General features: G+C 30.4%; 1 protein-coding gene across 1 annotated transcript in view; it reads left to right on the top strand.

The window, feature by feature from the left end:
* LOC106690500 (snake venom 5'-nucleotidase) overlaps positions 1 to 12,936 on the top strand; it is a 56,530-nt gene extending 43,594 nt beyond the window's left edge. Inside the window, exons 4-9 of the mRNA XM_014435936.3 lie at positions 1,541 to 1,738; positions 4,086 to 4,240; positions 5,011 to 5,116; positions 8,243 to 8,404; positions 10,390 to 10,596; positions 12,485 to 12,936. Of these exons, the coding sequence (XP_014291422.1) occupies positions 1,541 to 1,738; positions 4,086 to 4,240; positions 5,011 to 5,116; positions 8,243 to 8,404; positions 10,390 to 10,596; positions 12,485 to 12,672 (1,016 nt within the window). The 3' untranslated portion in view covers positions 12,673 to 12,936. The remainder of the gene's footprint in view (positions 1 to 1,540; positions 1,739 to 4,085; positions 4,241 to 5,010; positions 5,117 to 8,242; positions 8,405 to 10,389; positions 10,597 to 12,484) is intronic.
* The last annotated feature ends 4,066 nt before the right edge of the window (positions 12,937 to 17,002 follow it).

Genomic DNA, 17,002 nt, shown 5'->3' with positions numbered 1-17,002 from the left:
AGGCCAATTTCATAAACAGATTTTTATATCAACGAATCACTCCATAATAACAGTTAGTTAATCTTTTGTTCAGTTTCTAAAAAAAATCTTTATTTCAGCACAGAGTTTTTAGAAAGTTTAATTGAGGAAATAGAAAAAAACATACGGTGTTATATAAAAAAAATAAAAATAAACTTGAGTATGATTGGAATTGAGTACTTTTATTACTTCAGTATGTCATAAAAATAATAATCAAATAAAATTGATCACGTATAGCCTTTTCATTTTATTGTTTTAAAAAGGTTTAACTAAGAAAACCATGAGAACATGGAATGCTTCTTGATGACGCTGTATCGTACTCACTGTGGCAGTTAAATTTCGGCCATGATTAGAATTCCTGTTTGCACCCTCTATAATCCGCTGTAGCCTGTTTTGAGATGGAGGAATGTTGATGGTATTTGCCTATAAAATCCAAGAGCTTATTAATTCACTGTGTGGAAAAGCCCGCTCTGGAATTTTTTCGACAACTCTTATTTGTTTTTCAGTACAATATAGTTCTAGTAGCTTCTTTTCCGATTTGGTAGAAGACACGGACTTTATTATCACTTTTAAATTGAAAATATTTTCCTTTAGTGCTTTTTATTTACTGCTGAAACTTAATTTGTAAAATGGAAACGTGAGAGATAACACTAAAAAAAAAATCAATAAATGTTATTTACTTAAACTTGAAAATTCGAATCAGCTTTCAAAAAATGCATAGCTTTATAGAATTGTACATTTAAATATTTGATCAAAGTAGATTATTTAAATTTTAAATTAAAATTCTTCAACAGAAAAATACATTTTCATGTTAAATCTTTAACAATTAATTATTTTTATGTATTAACTTTTATCAACAATGTTGTTATAACTCTCTACGGTTTTGTAATTAGTTAAGTAACAAAAATTACAATCTCGTTACATACAAGAAAATTTTATGTAAGTAATACAATGAAATTATGCAGATACGTGGAGAATCTATCCACTGATAGAAATCCAACATATTTGAATGAATTTTTATTTTAAAACAATTTATATATAAAAAAAGCATATGTTTAACAATCAGGAACGCTTGAAAACTAAATAATATGCATTGAAGGAACCATTCAGACTAATTATGAGTATACAAACAGTCTGGGTATTATATACTAATTTATAAATTATTGTAAACCAAGTGAAAAATAAAAATCAGGTTCAAGATGTTTTTTTGAAGTAATTTTATTGATTCCTTTAAGCAACAAAATTATACGTTTGTATATGTATGCTTTTTTTTTCAACTCCCAACACACTTCTTTTGTGAAATAGGATGAAGTTTTAATATTCCTGAATGAAATAGTTTTTAACAAACTGTACGAGCTAGTTCTTGCCAACAAAGTATTTAATCGAACCTTCACAACATTATTAAACATTACCTAGGTTCTTTGTGCATGTTCTGTCATAATTAGTGTTTTATTTATTTTGTGTTAATACTAACCCAAATATTTTATTATTTAGTATCTAAATATTTATTATTCTTTAAAAGGTACACCTCCAGATACGGAAGTTCCGGAATCGACGTACCCTCATATGGTGACGCAGGCTTCAGGAAAGAAAGTTCCCGTTGTACAAGCCTATGGTTACACAAAATATCTTGGCCATTTGGTCTTGGAATTCGACGATCAATACAATTTGGTCTCGGCGACAGGCAATCCGATTTTATTGGACTCATCCAAACCTCAAGGTTAGTTAAAATAAAGTTTTTATTAAGATATTTAGTTTAATTTCAATAATGAAATTAAAATAAAATATAGTAAAAAGAAAAAAAAATCATAATCATTTGAAATTCTACAAACCTTGTATATTTTTTCACGAAAGCAAGTAATTAAACAGATGTCCCTGGTGTTATTTATCTGACTGGCTTACAATACAGCAGTTATACTCAGGTGCAAACTTTAGAAGATTTAACCAGGACAAATCACAACACATCACTTTCACGCTACGACACACCTGCTCTCCAGTCTGCATAAGCAATGAGCCTATTAGTTAGACTAACAAGTCACATTACTTAAAACTCGCTTCTGACAAAAGGATAAAATCGGACAAACGTTCTAGGGACTTAGGTTCGTATGGATGAAAAAAAGTCACTTGAAGGAATTTCATATAATCTTTACCGAAGGAATTATAAAATAAGTGTCCTATGGCAGACGAAAACTCACGCCTAAAAATGTGTTCATATAAAAATAAGTGTTTTACAACAAGGTGATTTTTAGTAGCAATCAAAAAAATCACTAGAATCTATTAACTGAATATAAAACCTCAATTCTATCGTCTCTGTAGCGGTATATTTATCATAATTTTGCCCATATGTTTGATCAATTAAAATATGACTTTTAAATAATTTATAAAGTAATACACAAACAAGTTAAATTAATGAACCAAATGTTATTTTAAGGTCCGGAACTTAAATTGAATTTTTCAGATTGAGAACCCTACATGTCACCGTTTTATGTATCCCCGGCTTAGTTTTAAGTAAATTGGTGAACGGCAACTTTAAAAAAAAAAAAAATCCAAAATATAACGAATATCCATAATAATATTTAGCATACCATAACTGGGGAGGGGTCTGGGATACATTTTTTAATGTGTTTTCTGGAAATCTCTCCCCTGCCTTTAACGGTTTAGCCAGAAACGTAGCATAAATAAGAACCTATTTCTTTCAAATATAATGATTTAATTTTTTTTAATTAACATTTTTTGAATTTTTATTTCTCAAAAATAATGTACTTATATGTCAAAGTATGAGAAGCGTAAACATTATTTATCCAGAAAAAAAAACAAAAAACCATGGCATGATAATTTTTGGAAAAAAAAGTCGATTTTAACCACAGGTATAACTGTTATATATTATCAAAAGCTAAAAGATTTTTAAAATGTTTATGTAAAAATCATTATTATAGAAAAATTATAAAGAGTATCTTCTATCCTAAGTAGAAATTGATGTGCTAATAGATTTTATTGTAAAAAAATAAAATATTTAGCATTTTACGATAAACGTTTATTCCCATTGCAGGGTAACAAACGGTTCTGACATAGCAGGACTACGACATGACGATAGGCTTAACTTGATTAAATTTTGAGCAGAGGCTGTTGTTAAACGAGATTCCTCAACAGCCAATAAACTGCATCCCTGAATTCTTGGGATATGACACGCATTTTTATCGTTCCTCTATCCTCTTCATTGATTACCGGGCTCCTTTCATAATGTTTGACTTCCTGTCTTTATTACGGTAACCCCTTCCTACTTGATTATGAATTCTTAGGAAATTATATAGAGAGAAATTTATTCATTCAATGAGATTTGACAGTTATAATTAGAAAGTACAAATGTGAACTTTTTTTTAATTGTAGGAAAAAATTGAAAGTTTTCACTGAATTTAAATGATAAATAATGAATTAAAACTTGTGATTAAAGTCCTTCATTAAATTACGAATCGCTGCTCAACACAGTTAAGCTGCTAATTATCCAGCATAACTCCCAATAAAATAAAGAAACTATTAAAAAAAAAGAAACAGAGAATTAGATAGAAACAATTAGAATAAATAAAAATAACTTTTATACTTTGGTCATAGAACTAGCTTTTACATTTTATATATGTAACGATTCAGGACTTATAAATAAGAAATATATACTTAATTTATTTAGTAAAGCAATATTGATAAATAGAACTTATTAGCTCGAATGTTTATATATGCCTTCATAAAATCTCTTTTAATATATTTAATGGATCTTATATTAAAATGGTAATAGATGATGATTTGAAATTATATGTTTATTAACAATAAAGATAGCAATTAACTATAAAGATAATAAACTTAGCGTTAGAATTATGTGGATTCGTTACCAAGGTCGGTCAGTCAATATTTATTTCGTGGTGGTCCCACGAAATGAATCTTCTATCTACGACTACCTAAAATTAACCTCTCAAAGATGAGGATTACCTAAAGTAATCTCTATATATCACCCTAATACGTATGTTATCTTCCTAAACTCATTAAAAAAATAATAACGTTTCTATTGTTCTATTTAGATCCTGCACTAGTGGCTGAAATACTCCGCTGGAAACAAAATATGACTGTGATTCTTGACGAAGAAGTGGCAAGCAGCCTGGTCGATCTCGTGGGAGATTGCAGGGACAAAGAATGCAACCTCGGCAACTTCATCGCCGATGCCATTGTTGACTATGTAAGTATCCCAGGGAAATTTGTTACTGAACGGGGTCACATTGAAACTTTGAAAATAAGTTGTAATGGTGTTTCCAAAAATAAAAAATAAATACCGAAAGCCGCTCAAAGGCTTAAATTGCTTTTATCCTCAAAATATAGGGCTTAATTGGATTGGTCTTGTAGAGCTTTTTCAAAACATTCCTTTACAAAAAAAATCTCAACCAGCTTAGGGAAGTGGGGTTATTAATGTTTCTAAAAAGTTATGGAGTATTAGGGTTCATACTAATAATAATTTAATGTCTACTTAAGGTTATGTTTATCAAAGATTCTATATAAAAAATAATTCCACGCAGAAAATTATGCAAAATGTAACTGCTATTTTTTTGGCAACTTTTAATATATTTTATATGTTGCATTCAAAAACGCCTGCTTATTAGGTAGGTTTTCTCTAACTGGAATAAATTTCGCTTCATTTCTATGATGATTGTTTAATAAACTAATTGGCGTTAAAGATGAAACTATTAAAGGGAGTTTTAAAACGTAAATAAGATATTTTCTATTTTTCAGAAAAAATAAATATATAATAGAAATCCTCGAGATACTTTTAAAGCCTACTACTTCCTCCACATAGAGTTAAAAAAAAAAATTAACATTTAATTCAAAAATAACAACTAAAAAAAAAATAAATTAAATAAGGTACATATAATTAACATTCCATTAACTTTTTAAATGTTATCGTACGATTAAAACTTTCTATTCGCATAGATTAAACATACACGTTATTTGCAGCATGCCCAAACCAAAGGCCCGACCTCGCATCAATGGACCAACGCACCCATAAGCATCATGAACGGAGGGTCGATTCGGACTTCCATACCACTCATTGAATCCAGGGGTAAGGTCATTTCATTTGTTGACTGAAATATGTGCCTTAGTAGTTGTTTTACTGTCGTAGTAATTTTACCCATCCATGTCAGATTGTATATCTGCAGGACAAATAGGTTAGCATATTATGAAAATGATAATAATAAATTTTAAGGATTTAAAAAAAAGCACATTTTAAACACTGTTAATTGAATCATTTACCTTGAAGATAATTCAAATTTTCTCACACATGAAATTTTATTTCATAATGTGAGTTAATTTATTGCATGAAACGATTAAGACAAACTTTCAATAAAATTTGGAGGTTAAAAATTACAATTTGAATATTTAATTCTAACTTATGTAAATAATCATAATAATATTTGAATAAAATATTCAAATTGGAAGTTTTAACCTCAAAATAATTTATTGAAATTGACTTACCAGACTTCCTAAAAAGAAAAACTACGAGAATGTAGAAATCTGCTTACCATTGAATAGAAAAGCAATATAATGATGTGAATAATTTTTTTTTCTTCAGAAAACAACAAAGTGAAAACCAATTTCCATTAGAAACGAAATATGCATTTCTCAGAGGTTTTATAAAACAAATGATTAAATTAAAAAAGTATTATCTTAGCCGTCTGGAGGGGATCCAATTTAACAAATAAGTGGATTGTTAGTGAAGTCCTTATCTATAAAAATAGTAGTGGGTGTAGTAGATGAACGAATTACAATACTAAATGAATTAAAAAAAAAAATTCTGGGCTTTACACCCACAGATCCAAAGGACGGAATGAAAATGCGAGGTGCCTGAAGGTGTAGTGGAAGAAACTCGACTACTGGATCAGTTTCAATATTCATAGTCGTTAACTTTACTAACCATTCAGCGATGCGTTTAAGTAGATATTCCTGTTTTCTTAAATAGTGGCAGATCTGATAATAACTTTTTTTTTATTATTATTATTTTTATATATTTTAAGTATATTAGTATTGGTAGTCTAGGAGCCTTAATAGGAATGAAACCCCATCTACATTCTTCAAAATCTGTTGAAATAAAAATAAAATAATTTTTTTCTTTGTAAAATGCAATAGTGGTAGCTATCCAGTGATGCTGATTAACTGAAATAGTGACCCACCATTTGTATACCAAAATACCCAATCCCACAGGACGATCCTTGAGGAATGATGTCAAACTTGGAGAATTAAAATAATCTTCAATTAATCACATAAAATCGCTTTAACCTTTCTTCGATTGATGTCCTGCCCTACAAAATTTTTTAGTAACACTTCACTTATTCTCACCGATCATATACGCTGCCTAGGACTACAAACGACAATCTCGGAATCCTAACACAAAACTCAAAGAAAATACATGAAACTGGTCGTCGGTATCGACTATTACAACACTTACTTGAAAAACAGTCTAAAATTCCAATTGATTAGAAGACTCTTTGAAATGATCCTAGTAATGCCTATTTGGGCTAATGGAGTTGAGCTTAAACCATCGAATTCCTCTCGTATTTACAATACCATCTAAAATCCTTAATTCTTCTTTGACACAAATAAACTCATCTATAATGACCTCAATGCTCCATATGTAGCTGATTTGAACCAGATATAATTCCTTTCAGGATAAACTTCCTAATTACCTAAATCCATGTTTCTAATCTCGCTTCCACTACAAGCCCTGATAGTCTTTCTGGGCGTCTGAAAATAAGATGGATATCATTGTAACATAAACGACATCAAATTTATTTGTTGTTGTTATACAGTTGTAAATTCCAAAAAAAAATAAATAAAGATATTAGATATGCCTCTATCAAAGCAGTGATATGGCAGTTTTACTACGTAAGCAAGAATTTCGAAGGAAGGATATACGATTTAACAGTTGGTATTGCTATAAATTAAATTATTTTATATTTTAACAAAGAAAAAGATTATGAGCTCAGACATGATGTGATAAGAAACGACTAAAGAACTGAGAGTACTTAAATTATAATAAACATGTTTGATATACATTGAATATATATCACTGAATAATTTAAACCGTCGAACTTAAATACCGGTTGAGTAGTTTACTCATAAAATGTTTACACACCTACAATGGACAACAATACTTCATTTAATATATTTCCACCAATATTCTGAGCTCATTTGTTCCGAAAGATACAAGAGATCTCACAGATTTATGTGAGTTATCAAACATGAAAATCATTTGGAGAAATACCTAAACATATTATCATTCTTGTTACTTGACTGCCGTTGGGTACAAATAAAATAAAAATTTTAGCTAAAAATGGCCAACGATTTTAGACACATAAATAAATTAATGTTTAATGTTTAATGATTTTTATTATAGTTAAATAAATCACAATGTTTTATATTAGACGACTCTCTGTGATATTCGTATATTTTATGAGGACCGGCTATCACAATTAAAAGAAAAAATATTTCTTGATAAACCCTCTATAAAGCCTAATTGCCCTCCCTTAATTACATAAGGCTGTAAGACTCCAATAAAGATTCTCGTTGACGACTTCCTTTTATGATTATTGCTCCCACATTGCGGGTCTTGATATGTCAAGTTTGAAAGATTTGTTTGCATTTTATTACCTCCTGTAGGTTTTTCTCAAAATATTACACTTATCATTGTTTATATAAGGTAAATTTGGTGTTCAATAAATTCTGTCAGGGACTAGCAGTTTAAATAAAACAGTTTTTTTATAAGGAAGAAAATCATTTAACACTTATGTAAAAAATAAAATGAAAAATCTTTTAAGTATCTTCTTGGTCCGCATATACCATATTTATGTTTGATAAAAGAATAAGTCAAACGTTTGGTATATTTAACGATTTTATTTGCCTTTACGATTGTACGGCAAATATTCTATGATTTCGTTCAGAAGTTTCGGTGTTTAAAGATCAGTTATATGTGATTTGGCACACCTGTTTTTTTTTTTTTATAATAATTTTTCAAACTTGATCTGAGCCCATTAATAATTATTACTGATTTTAATTAGTTTATTTTTAACTTATTATTTTGACTTTTTTTTCAGTCTATGCAAATATTATGTGATTAACAGGAAAACGTGTTTTTTGTATTATTTACTGGAAATTCAAAAAAATATATAAAGTTAATTGTTTTTCTTCACAGGAAGAATTTCTGAAGGAGATTTACTCACAGTTATACCATTCGATAACCCCATGTCAAGGGTAATACTTAGTGGTGAGGTTCTGAAGGATGTCCTTGAAACCAGCGTGAGGCGGTACGATCCTGTATTGATGAGGGGCGCTGGCAGCTTCCTCCAAATGTCAGGTAAAATATTGTATTTTAATATTATTCGTCTTAGCGACATCATCATAATTAAAACTTTAAGAGCATTGGCATGCTGAATTTGTTCTGGTTCATGGGCCATTTATACCGCAGTTGGAAAAGATCATCTGACCGGTAACAATGTTCACTGGAATTGCAATATAAGTATATACTATAAACTTTGAATTAATATTTATAACCTTGTGAACCTCAGCGACCCATGAAGGGTCATGGGTCTGAACCCATTAGTAATTATCAGTACTTCCTTAGTAAGTACTGACACTTACTAATGAAGTATTGTTCTTATAACAACGGTTATATATGGATGTGATTTTTTCAAGATCACGATAAACCGTCAGATTTTCAGACCCCAATCAAGAGTGCCCAACTTAGGAGAATGAATGAACTTCAGAAGTGTTCCAGAACCCACTGGGTTGACTTAAGGCTACAGTGTATCATAAACTAATTATCTGCCCAACCCTATTCGAACCCGGATTCTTGGAGTTTGTAGCATACCTTACCACAGTGCCAACGAGGTCCCTTATGTTTATAAAAAATCATTATATGTTATAAAAATATAGAAAATCTGCCCTAATTTAACGTGGGTATTGATTTTCAATGCTTTATATTAGACGGGTCTCTGTGATATTCGTATATTTTATGAGGACCGGCTATCACAATTAAAAGAAAAAAATATACCGGGGGCAGCGATAGTAGTGTGGTAACACGCCAGTCTACCAACCCACAGGTTGTCAGATCTAATCCCCGGTCCCACCCGGCCTTTTTACAAGCACAAAATAATGCAAAACTCACTGACAACTTCCCTCCGGGCATTTGTGAGGCCCGTTAGTCAATGGGTGGCACTCACAAAAAATAGGCGTGAGAGTGACGAACCCATCCTGAGAAAAAAAATCACGTCAATAAGCGCGCGATGTATTAGTAAATTCATCGTGTGGAAATACGATATATTTCCTAATACGTCGTGCGAGGCCTGTTGCCCATAAAATAATAATAATAATAATTGATTTTCAATGCTGGATGTCACAAGATAAGTCATCATAACGATTTAAGTTTGACAGTCGGTTTGATTTCGTAAAATCCTTACCAATGAAGAGAAAGTGATTGTTGTATTAATTTTTTTTTCATAGAAAAGCCCTTTTTCTACTGAGCACACATATTGTAGAAACATTGTGATATGATTTTTAATTTCAAATAGCTTTAATTTAGCCTCACTGGGTCGTGCATTACTGTCTAGCGTAGAGGAGCTTCTAAATAGGACCCTCAAATTGCTCTCAGTTTTTTGCTCAGTTCTTTGCTTGGCGGATGTTCATACTTCTCTTGCACAAACGGTCGAACTATTCCTGGTACAACATCGACGTAGAGTTAGGCGTCTGTTCCTTACCTCTTCCTAAATAACGGGTAATATACAAGTACTATATGAAAAAAAAGTGCTTCCAAGTATTACTATACATTCACTTTTGTCACATGATCGGGCAACATTTCTTTACCGTAGAATTTTAACAAGATTTCAGTCTTTTACTACACAGTCAAAGAGCCCTTCGATTACAATTGCAGTAAGTGTCACAGAGGAAGATTTTCATATTTATATACATCTTTATTTATGAAGATGTATTTGTTTTGGTCATCTTATTTTGTATCATATTCAGTGCGTTATTGAAAGCTTAGAAAAATAATATAAATTATATTTTAATCATCTTAGAACTACCTGCATTATATCGAATGTGTTTAAAATATGCCCCAGGAGAATTTTTCATTTTAGATTTTTCAAGATAGGTCATTATTAAGATATCATCCCTATAAAGATAAAACGCCACTTCTTTACTTATGTTTATTTATAAACCTGGGAAATCAATCCTTAAGCCCCTACACCACGATCATACTCTGGGCTTAAACAGTTAATGAAACCGCTATCGTTAAATAGAGGAAAACACTACTATTAAATATTATTTATTGTTTCCTTTTTTCAGGTCTCCGTGTCACCTACGATCTGGAGCATGCACCAGGCTCTAGAGTGACCCACGTGGAAGCGCTCTGCGGTGCATGCACTGTCCCATCGTACAGCCCTCTCAGGCTCAACGACACTTACAGCATCCTGGTCACCGAGTACATAGCCCAAGGTGGGGACGAGTATTCCCAGTTCCTCGAAGCTCCTGGAGTCAAGATAGAAATGCTTCGTAAGTCTAAGTCATTCATTAATCAGTAGCATCCACGACGATGATTTAGTATTTCCAAGTTATAATAATATTTGCGTGTATTTGATGTACTGACGATCGATCATAAAATACTTTTATTTATTGTTTTTTTTTTCGAATGTACAGTCGTTTGTGATTTTTTTATTATTATTGTACATATAATAATAGAAAATTTATTTATACGTTATAGGATTACAACTGCATAATTTATTATTTTATAATGGGTGTTCTACAACCCGTCTCAGAATGTGTCCGACTAGACTGATAGGTTGACTTTACTAACCAATGCTTGTTATTTTTTATTTATTTTTGCAAGATCTTTTATATACCAGAATGTTGATACGTTCTTGTAAACAAATAACCGTAGTTATTATCCATTCATATAATACACCAATAAGGTTTGAAATCCATACATGTAATTATAAATATAATTTTACCTATATTATTAATAAACTTTCTGGACATTTTATAATGATATTAGAAAATGGGTGTTTCATTGTTACATTTTACTGTTTTTGATAATTTGTTGGGAAAAACAAAAATATTATCAGAAATGATTTACAGGGGATCTATACCTCTCATCCCTAAGGAAATTTAAATTTATTTAATTAATCATAAGTAAATAATTCATATGGTTCGGAGGCTGGGTATAAAGTTAATTATTTCTGTTTTTAATAAAAAATAATGTGTAATTTGAGAATAAAATATACGAGAGGGGGTGTATTTGAAACATTGGTGCAAAGAAAAATAATTACTTTTGGACATAGTAAAGGGAAAGTAGTGAATGGAATTTGAAAAGTTATATTAACCGATTTCTTAACTAAACTTCCAACTTTTTTTTCCAAATTCGGACCGAACCAGAGGAGTCTTTTTTAAAAATATGGGTGTACCAAGTTAAATGCGTTTCATGCGAAAGAAAAATACGTTTAACCATCTGATATAATAGATACTGAAAATTTAATCGAAATTGGATTACCGGACCGATAAAATATGCTAAAAATCAATGAATTACTTAGCTAATAAAATTTCACTTTGGTTCGTTTATAAACCTCGTTTTTTCATTATTTTCTTTTTGTTCTATACCAGAACGGAATGGTGGGCCTTACATGGTTAATGTAACATATGTTTTATTATTTTTGTTTTTTTTATACAATGCTATAAATATTAAATAAAATGAATAAATATACGTAAATAAAATTAATAGATAAAAAATAATAATTCTTAAGAAGAGAGTGAGAAAAAAAAGTTAATAACAAAACAATTACTTTTATAGAATTAATAAAACAAATAAATGACTTATAATAGAAAAGAAAAAATTAATTTGAGAAAAAACAAAGAGAAAAAAATAGTGATGACAACAATAGAATCGATAAATATAAAATGCATGATGTCTTGTAGGACCCTTGGCTACAGCCTTCTAGATGAAGTTGGATTTCCCAAGTCGCAAGTTATTGCTCCTTCAACTGCCGTCAACTGGAAGTAGAATTTTATGAACCGTTTTTTGATGAAGTAGGCTATTAATTCCATTTCTAATTCCCGATGCAATGAGCTCTTTCTTACAAGCCACAGGACATCCAGACTCTCGTTTAAAATTATGTTCTTTAGTGCTTTAATTAAATAAGTCAAGATCAAAATGTATGGTGACCGAGTAATTTATTTTTATACAAATATTTGTATATGTTTGATAGATATTGTAAATGTAATGGTGTGAGGGGGTGAGTATAGAGTGGTAAAATGTATATATAGGTGGAATGTATAGAGGGGGTGAGGAGGACTCAGAACTTACAATCTGAATATTTATATGTTATTTTCATTATATATTTTTATTTATTAACATAATTACTATTTGATTTATTTATATTTTATCCAGATTGGAACGACTTGGAGGCTGTGAGGAGCTACATGGTGAAGCGGCAGCCGATCTTCCCGGCATTGGAGGGTCGGATCCGATTCCTACCGGAAGACGTGCGAGCCTTGTACTCATCGGCTGACTTGGCCTCCTCGCCCCTCATCGTAGTGGCAGTGACATTGGTCATTAACTTCTTCCTCGTCGCGTGACCACTTCAACATCAAACCACGCCACATTCCATCATATCAAACTCCCTCGTGGTTGTTGAAACTGTATTTGAACTTGAGCTATAAGTTGTTAAAACTCGTTCTTAAATGAAATATACCTTTACTGATTTTTAACATTCCTTTTTGGCAAAATGGTTTTTAAGATATAAAAAGAAAAGTATTCCTGTATTGCTAAAATATATTTTGTTGTGTAGTAATAGTATTTCGATTTATGGAAGGCTCGTGAATGTTTTTGTTGTAATGCTATCTTAATTTCTTGGCGTCTTACTGAGATTTGTTGTTCTACATTGGTTTTGTAGTATCATTAATTGTTATATAACAACAATTAATCAGATTGTTGAATAATGTCCATTATAAAAATGAATTAATTGCTTTAATAGTTATTGATTCATCTAAATTTATAAAATTATACTCGTTATTTAATTGTTGGACGAATGTCAACATTTGTTGTATTTCCAACCAAAGATGAGATGAATTATGAAAGTTGTTTAAATATGTAGTATTATGAGAGTTGTTTAAATCTGTTGTTTTAAACATTGTAAGATATCATTTTTAGTTTATGAATATTTATGAAAAATACACATTACCGTCCTGTAGTCTTATGCGTAAAGTAATTTGTTGATAATAAACTGTTTTCTTGTTTCTATTCTCTGAGCCGTGTTCCTTAATAAACAAAGCAACTAACATCATTTGAGCTTTACCTATTTCAGGAAGGGTGATAAATTATTGATATCCTTTAAGGTAAGATATTATTATTTATTTTTTCACTTTTAATTTTACAACTTCATTAATATTATTTACATAATAAGAACTCAAACTTCAATCTACGGCATTACGTAATTTTTAAATAATAAATCTTTGAAAAAATAATGTTGTGCAGTACTGGTACTGGAGGAGGGAGGGAACAAGTCTGGCGACTGGCCCTATTAGCCCTTATAGTCCCTTATACACTAAGGGTAATTTGAACAAATTTATAATGAATATCTTATGTTTTTTGAACTGGAAAATGAAAAAAAGTTGGTGAAGCAGATCAAAGGAAACTTTAATGCAGCATAAACTTCCAATCTTATTTCATCTGGTGTAGTTCATCCACATGAAAACTTTTTTTGTTTATACTTATCTTTCTGGATGATTTATTTATCCAAAAACGATTTCAAAATGAACGTTTAAAGACTTTTTTTCCGATCTTAGATATAATTAGGTCATATTTTAAAAGATAAGTCCCAAGAATTAAATCTTGTAAAAGTATATGTTAAATTTAATTTAATTTATAAAAGAACAAAACATAATGTTTATTATTTTTAAAAAAATGTTGGTAAGTAAATCTTCACTAATCCTTTTCACTAAAGCCAATAATTCTTAGATTTAATTTATTGATTTTTTTGTTCTTATCACTTCTGCTTACCATGTATAAAAAGAAAATTTAAAATAAATACATACATATTTTCGTTTTATTTGGATAGCTTGCATTAATTGTTACACTTGAACTGAAAAATTAAAATATCAAATAACATTTGCACTTCAATAAGTCATAACAGTAAAATCCTCCAAAACTGACTAATGGCAGTAGATGGCGATCTCTGTAACTGAATAATAAATGATAAGAAATCACTGTTTTTACCATGGGCTTGGAAAAACTCCGTGCCGGAGCTGTGAAGCACATTAGGCCGGGAAGACCCATATGGTTTCCAGGAATAAACCCACGGTACAGAAGTACCTACTTAGAGTAACCTCTTTTGGAATTGCTAATTACCCATTCTATTCTTCTAATGTTGTTTCTCGGAAAAAAATCCTCTTCCATCTTCTTTTGTCTTCCCTGGCCCTCACCCGGAGGTTTTCTGTCGGATCCACCAGACCTCTTTTTGCCTAGTCAGTCTTACTAGGAAGTGTTAGTGAAATTATGTACAATTCTAATAATATTAGTTAGTAGTGAACATTCATAAGCCAGCTTTTCATTACACTTTCACACTTTCATCATTTCTGATCCAATTATAAAGAGACTGATGAAATATTTTATGAAGTTAGCAGTATTTACGTTGTTATTTTAGGGCTAAAAATTCTCATCTACTGTTTAACAAACACTTGTGGGTTCCTTAAATGATTGAATGAGGTCCGTGATGCTGAGTAGTTGAGAAGCGAAGGCCTCCATCGACCACAGGGCTAACAAGGCGCTCTATTGTGTTCGAGTGTCCTTTAATAGTTCTCATTTCGTTCTCCATTCTTGTTCTGGGATTGTCTCCCTTTCGAATGAAAATTCATTTCAGGACCAGAAGAAATCAAATCATCACTAATTATAGGATAAATTCTCTCTCAGATAAATGTACCTATTTATAGAATAATGAAAGAAAAATTTAAATATTGTAAAAAACGAACAATATACGTAATATTTACCTGATTCTCTGAATACTCTGAAACAGCAGCAGTGTAATTAATTAATGCACATTAGACATGATTTTTTTTTAAAGATTCGGAATTATTCTTATACTTATATTATAGATCTTAAGCTAATAAGCGATTTAAGTATTTATTTGTGTATGTATCAGATATACCTTACGTGTCAGTGTTCTGATATTTTCTTAGGCTCTTTATTTAATTTTAATTTCAAATGATTTGCAGCTAAAGACTTTGAAACTAGGAATTATGTTTTGTTTACATAGAAATTAAACAATAATCAGCTAATTTTTAAGAAAAAAAAAATGAAATTGCCCGATGTCAAGTTGGTTGTACAAAGTTTTTTGTTTTTTTTTGTTCATCTATTCTACCTTAAAGTCAAAAATGGAAACATAATAGTGCTTATTATATTTATTTATATGTTGGACGCAGTTTCCCTGAAACGTTCTCGATATAAATAAATAAATCACGTTTTTGATATAAAGGCTGTATAGTAGGATAATAAAACAAAAATTGTAAGATGATTTTCTTCTTTAATAAAATAATTAGTGATGTTCTTTCTAAATTATTGATTAGTTCTAATTTTATACGGAAACATATACTCCTTAAACCGTCTGGACAATCACTATTGACTGCAGAAAAGAACAAAGCCTAGTGAAGTGTTAATGCTGGCGATATAAGGAGGATGTAATTAACAAGGAAACTACAGAAAAGATAAACCGAACCGTCAAATAAAAATGAATAAGAAGTAAAGGCAATTTCACAAATTAATATATTTAATTTTTAAATTAGTGATGGTCACATAGTGATTCAATTTTTTTTCATAATACACAAAAATACACCATATTAAAACAACTACCTACGTTATATTACTGTTAAGTATGTTACAGCTACTTTTGTTTAGAATAAAAATACGAATGATATTATAAAAAATTATCAATATTTTCGGTATTATTGGTGGGTTACCAGTGAATTTACATACGTATTCTGTTATAAGTGTAAATGCCAGATTATATTTCTAGGGATTCTCGATGGTTATCATAGTGTGACAAAATAAAATTTAAGGCATCAATACTTAAAACATTAAGTACATCAAAATACTACACACGCATGGCAGACTTTACTCCAGCCAGCAAAACTTTACGACTAGTAAAAACTTCGATAAACTCGTAAACTCGATATAACCAAGACAAATCTCCAAAAATTACATTTACTCTTTGGAATAAGGGAGGACAGAGTGATCAAAATCCTTTGGGCCCGGTGTTCCGCAGGGCTCGGTAAGAATTGAACAATGTTCATAATGTTAAAAAACAAGAAAATTCTCATCCATTATTGTATTATATTGATTTCTCATTATCTCGCTTTTAATTAAAGTTTCGGTTAAAATTTATTTCCATCTCCTTAATTAAATCCTAAGTAGATTGAACTTGAATATGTAAATAAATCTTAAACGAAATAGATTGATCGATTGCAAAGAGGTTGTCGTGTTTCATGTAATAAAAACTTAAAAGCAGCCACTAACAATCAGAACAAGTACTAATCAGAAAATAAGGTTCTATAGATTTTACTATTCCACCTGCTATTGTCAGTTTCATTAGGTGATTGGGTAACTAATGAAAAAATATTTCTCAAATTGAGGCAAAACATTTTAAGATCACCTTTTTTCATTGCCTTTGGTCACGACAAGGGGGCTCTTGATCGTAATTGGTCAATTTAAGAAAATGCCTTAAACCAGAGCTCAATACAAGGAGAATTATTACCGATTGAATAACAAAATAATCCTTTAGAAAATGTTCTTCGAAATAAAAATAAGTGTTTATATTCATAACTGTGTACAGTTATGCTATGTAATGCAGCTGACAGTTACAGTACTTCTTTAACCCTTCATAGATTCTAGCTATACAAATTTTTAAGTATAATA

This window comes from Halyomorpha halys, unplaced genomic scaffold (assembly GCF_000696795.3).
Source record: "Halyomorpha halys isolate HHAL.00 unplaced genomic scaffold, Hhal_1.1 Scaffold1747.1, whole genome shotgun sequence".
NCBI classification, from domain to species: Eukaryota; Metazoa; Arthropoda; class Insecta; order Hemiptera; family Pentatomidae; genus Halyomorpha; species Halyomorpha halys.
This window is presented reverse-complemented; position numbering and strand designations above follow the sequence as displayed.